At 34.4% G+C, this 5,334-nt stretch overlaps 1 protein-coding gene across 1 annotated transcript; it reads right to left on the reverse strand.

Annotated features, from left to right (window-relative positions):
• Positions 1-208: 208 nt before the first annotated feature.
• On the reverse strand, positions 209-4,235 carry LOC131009628 (probable indole-3-pyruvate monooxygenase YUCCA11). The gene is made up of 4 exons (XM_057937042.1): positions 3,627-4,235; positions 2,826-3,059; positions 1,353-1,475; positions 209-394 (listed from the first exon to the last, which is right to left on the reverse strand). The coding sequence occupies exons 1-4, from the start codon at positions 4,233-4,235 to the stop codon at positions 209-211; spliced, it is 1,152 nt and encodes a 383-aa protein (XP_057793025.1).
• Between the last annotated feature and the right edge of the window lie 1,099 nt (positions 4,236-5,334).

The raw sequence follows: 5,334 nt of genomic DNA on the forward strand, positions 1-5,334 counted from the left end.
CAATTTCTCTTCATCGCGTTCATTTTCCATGTTTGAATGTTCTATCGTATTGGTTGAAGCAACTATATGAATGTATGTTTGGCAAAATCAAGCTATAAAAGTTGTTGAGGATATTCTCATATAAGATAAATCAGAAATTATTTGATTTAAAAGAGTAGTAGTTGGAAATGAGATGATAGACAATAGAGAGGCGAAGAAAGAGTGAGCTCTAATTTGTGTGTGGTTGGGATAAAATGGCGTTGATATCCTGCGATATAGCCTTGGCATCCTTAGCAATGCCAGCCAGCCCTGCCCTCGCAAATCCAGCACAGTAAACACCGTTTTCTCCTTTCCAATGATTTGGAGGTTTCTCCTTCGGCATTCCATCTTCACCAAAAACCCCTCCCTCATCATCCTACACATCATGCATTAATTATGAGAGAGAGAGAGAGAGAAAGAGAGAGAGACCGTTTTAATGTCACACTATTTTTTTTTATATTTTCTTTTTTTGAAATTAAGATCAGTAATGGTTCCCCATTTCCCCCTTGGTGACTTGAACCCCCAAGCTGTTGGTTGGAGGGGAAGTGTCTTACCAACTGAATTGCACTTCATTATCTGATCACTTGTGTGTACACACAGTGTACTACACTCAATTTTCAAATAATTAATTGTTGCTATTAAATTAAAAATTAATTATAATAGAACCAATCCTAATATATATTTATCAACTAAAAAATTAAACTTTAATTTTTTATAAATCTTAATTATAAAATAAGCAGCCATAATAAATAAAATTATTAATTAAAAATAAAAATTAAGCACTAATTGGATATAATCAATTCTAATATAACAATTGCAAAATTAAATACAACACAGAAGTTAAAATTGATGGAGAAAGAGTGGGACACCATAACTTGGGATAGAGGATCGTCTCAAGTGGTCTTGTCACTAGTTAATATACTCTCCTGTTGTTTATTAAGTGTTCTATTTTAATATTTTCTTTATTTTATAATATGTATCTCATTTCAAAATTTGAGAATATAATCATAATATTTTTTCTATTTTATTTTTATTTAATATTTATTAGAACATAGTAATTAATTGTACATATGCATTTATTATGATACTTAATAAAATTACAAATGTAAATTTCTTATTTTATTGATTGTGTAATTTGACGGCTGGAAACACGTAATAAAAAAATGGAGGAAGTATAGTTTTGAAGAAAATTTATATGCATTCGAATGTACAGTGCATTTACCTATAATTAGGATTCACAATCCCAATTAAGATATATTAATCTTTACTAATACTTTGTTAGAGTTTATTATGATAATTAGAATATTTGTGTTTTGATTAGTAATTGTTTGTACCTGCAGCCATGTCCTGACGGTGCTCTTGTAACCAGTGGCGAAAACGATGGCGTCGAAGCTTTGAGTGCGCCCGTCACTGAACGTAACTTGGTTTCCTTCCACCATCTTGATGGATGGGAACACCTGCAAAATGTGTTGTTACGTTTTCTATACAACTAATCAAATTTATATATCACAACAAAAACTTGGAAAATGGAGAATTTGGTGTCGATGTGTCATTAATTTATAATTTTGGTTTGAGGGAAAGATGAACATAACATGAAGCTTAGTTATTTTTGAAAGGAAAAATATATATGTAAAAAAATAATTGATGCTTAAGTTAATTACTTCAAAAGGAACAATTTCATTTTTCTCTAGAAGGGATATAATAATTATCAACAATAAGATTTATAGAAATCTTGAGGGAAATTGAGTGGATTCTTTAATAAAAACATATAATATATTTGATTTTCTAAAAAAGAAGCATATAACTTGCATTTTTCTATGAATCATTGGATCGGAAATGCTCCCTCCGTCCACGAAAGAACTTCATATCTTTCCTTTTTGGGACGTACACAAAAAAACTTACTACCTATTTTTGGACTATACCTACCATTTATACTTACTTACTTTTCACTTTTTCACAACCCTCAATATTAATTATAACACATTTTCATCACTCCCAATACACTTAACAACTTTTTCTCTACTCTCAATACACTCAACAACCTTTTCTTAAAATTCGTGTCACCCCCTCCTAGGAAGTTCTTTCATGGACGAAGGTAGTAAATTTTATGTTAGAATTAGTTACTTATTATTCTAATTTCAGGCACATTTGCATTTATGGAATAAATTTATTGTGTCCCACTATTAATTTCACTATATTATAACTATTTATTAATTACAAAAAATATATCTCGAATACTCCTCCATCTTAAAATAAGTGTCATATTGTAGAGTTTTTTTTTTTTGGGGGGGGGGGGGTCCTCTTTTAAGTGTCATTGTGGAATTTTAGAGTAAAATTAAGCTAAATTTTCAATTCTACCCATGTCCTTAATATTAGAATTAAATGTATTGTCTTCATTTCTTTCCCACTTCATCTTAAAATTAGGAAATATAATTTAGGGTATGCATGTAAGATTATATGGCATATGACACTAATTAATATTTATGTCACTAATTAATATTTATGTCACTAAAAGTTGGAATTTAAAATAATTATATGCCCTATTTTTGAATTAATGAATCCTAATAATCAATTAAGATTAACTAAAAAATTAGAAAGTATATATATAAGAAAATCCTAATTAGATTAGTGAATCTTAGTTTATTATCTTAACCTTGTGTTAAAATATAGTACTAATAAATTAAAATTGATGAAAAATTATTAAAGTGTATAAAAAAATGGAAGAACAAACACATTGGGGTGGGGGGAGCAAAATGTATGATTTTATGTGTGTCGACTTATGCATGCAGCACATAGTGTATATATACTTGGATTTCTCCTGCTTTAATTTTGGCGATGGTTCCGACATCGATGACGGCGGATCTCCCAGTTGCCATTTTTAGAAAGAAAGGCCCCTCCTTGGGCCTCCGAATGCCATATTTGGAAAGATTACCATGTTTCATATTACCTAGAAACACTACCAGGTTATCCACCAGATTCAGCGGCAGATACGAAAGTAATGTCATGCCCAACCTTACCAAATTCTCACTAAGCACGTGCACCTGCAATAATTAAACCAATCCAATATTAATCCCCTCCAAATTCCAATCCCTAATTCAAGAAAACAAGATTTATATGTCTGTTGGTTTAGTTGCACAGTGATTAATGTTTTTGATTAAAAATCTCAAGTTTAAGTTCGAATTAACCGTGACGCTGGATGAGATCTGGTGCTTGATAAATTTTTGTGTGTCATCGTGTCCCACTATATTATCTATTATTTTAATAATATTTTGTATTAAAGTACTATTTTATTTTCAAAAATTTATGTCCTAATTTTGAATTTCTCAACTTTAATAATGAATTATTAATTAATAAAAATAAATGATTGAAAAATATTTATATACTCTATAACTAGATGGAATGAACCCTAGTTAGTAATAATAAAATTAAATTATACTCCTACTATAAGTTAAAATAAAATAGAAAAAAAATAATAAAAAAAAATTGAAAGTAGAATACAAAATAATGTGGAGTAGTACATTAAATCTCAAGTGTCATCTCCGCATTTTAAAATTATTTGTTTGTCCGAGAAAGAAAAAAGAAAAAAAACATTTATGACACAATCTCACCGGACTCCGAATGACGACCGACGTCCGGGCACCCCAGTTGGCCAAATCGAGCGCGATCTCCATGCCGGAATTCCCGCTTCCGACCACCAGCACCTCCCTCTCCTGGAACCTCTCCCCATTCTCGTACATGCTGGAATGCAGCACCTCCCCTTTGAAGGAGTGGAGCCCTTGCAGCGGCGGGATAAAACCCTCGCTGTTCTCCCCCGTGGCCACCACGAGGAACTCCGCCACGTACCTCTCCGTGGCCCCGGAGCGGCCGTTCCGGGCCACCACGACCCATTTCCCGCTCTGGAGCGAAGCGGACACGACGCTGCGGCAGCAGAGTGGGCTGACCCCGAAGCGGGCCACGTAGTCGTCGAGGTAGCGGATGAAGGCGTTTCTGGGGATGAAGGTCGGGGAATTGGACGGGAAGGGCATGTGGGGGAGCTGGCAGAACTCCTTGGCCAGGTGGAGCTTCAGCCGCTCGTAGGCTCTCTTCCGCCACAGCGAGGCGGCGCAGTCTTCTCGCTCCAGCACAATGTTGGCTATGTTTTGGAGGTTTAGGCATGCCGAGGTTGCTAAGCCTGCGGGGCCTGCGCCCACGATCACCACTCTGCTTTTCTGCTCCATTTCACTCTCTTTTTAATTTCTTGGTGTGATCAGCTATGGCGGAAGGGCTTCCGATTTATAGGAGGGGAAAAGCATGGAGTGACAAAACCAATTGCGGAAATCAGGTTACAAGGGATCGGTGCGGCATTAAATTTTATTCAACAAACTTGTAATTTGGAGATCAGGCTTGAGATTTTTTGTTTCTCGATATCTTCTATGTTGCAAACTATATTACATTTTCTTCTTCACGTTTAATTTCATATGTCGCAATTCGTGTTTGGAAGGTTGTTACTATAAACGAAAAGAAAAAGGAAAAAAGCTTGACATACAAAATGTACGGCGGCTTCAAAAATTTTAGGATCCAGATTCGGAAAAAAGTTTATATGAAAAATATACCGTCACTACCAAAAATTGAAATACGGAGGGAGATTCGAATTGGGATTATAATTGTGGAATAGAGGAGATCTCAATTTTTTTTTGTATTAATTATAGGCTCTACTTGTGTGAGAACCAAAAACCGTTAAATTAATCTTCTATTGAGAGCGTAATCTATCTCTTAAATTTGTAATCATGACATAGTCGCGCGAACACACAAATTAAAGCGATATATAGTATTGATCGCTTTTTTTTTCGTCTTTTGATAGTTTTAGTAAATGTATGGTGGCTTGGAAAATTTTGATATATGGAAGGAGACCCGAATTGGGATAACACTTGTCAATCGGAAGACTTCGTTTTTGTTTTCTTTTTTTCTTTTTTTCTAGATTAATCATAAACTGTACGTGCATCCAAACCAAACAAAACACGTAAAATCTTCTATTTCAGAGCGTTGTGTTTTTAATCATGACATAGTCCGACACACCAATCAAAGCGATATATAGAATTGAGTAATCAATTGGTCGCTTTTATCCGTCTTTTGATGTATGGCGGCTTGGAAAAATCTGACATATGGAAGGAAATCTGAGTTGGGATAACACTTGTGAACTGGAGGACTTCGTCTTGTTTTTGTTTTTTCTTCATTCTATATCATAGGCTCCACGTGTATCAAAACCGGATAAAGCACGTGAAATCTTCTATTTCAGAGCACAATTTTGTCCAAAGACGTGACTTATCTCACGATTGG

This window comes from Salvia miltiorrhiza, chromosome 2, assembly GCF_028751815.1.
Source record: "Salvia miltiorrhiza cultivar Shanhuang (shh) chromosome 2, IMPLAD_Smil_shh, whole genome shotgun sequence".
Classification (NCBI taxonomy): domain Eukaryota; kingdom Viridiplantae; phylum Streptophyta; class Magnoliopsida; order Lamiales; family Lamiaceae; genus Salvia; species Salvia miltiorrhiza.

Excerpts from the sequence above, each read along its gene's own strand:
- LOC131009628 (XM_057937042.1), bottom strand. The coding sequence starts at position 4,235 with ATGGAGCAGAAAAGCAGAGTGGTGATCGTGGGCGCAGGCCCCGCAGGC. Across the intron at positions 1,476-2,825 it reads TTAAAGCAGGAGAAATCCAA|GTGTTCCCATCCATCAAGAT; the intron begins GTATATATACAC and ends CACATTTTGCAG. Across the intron at positions 395-1,352 it reads CCGTCAGGACATGGCTGCAG|GATGATGAGGGAGGGGTTTT; the intron begins GTACAAACAATT and ends CATGATGTGTAG.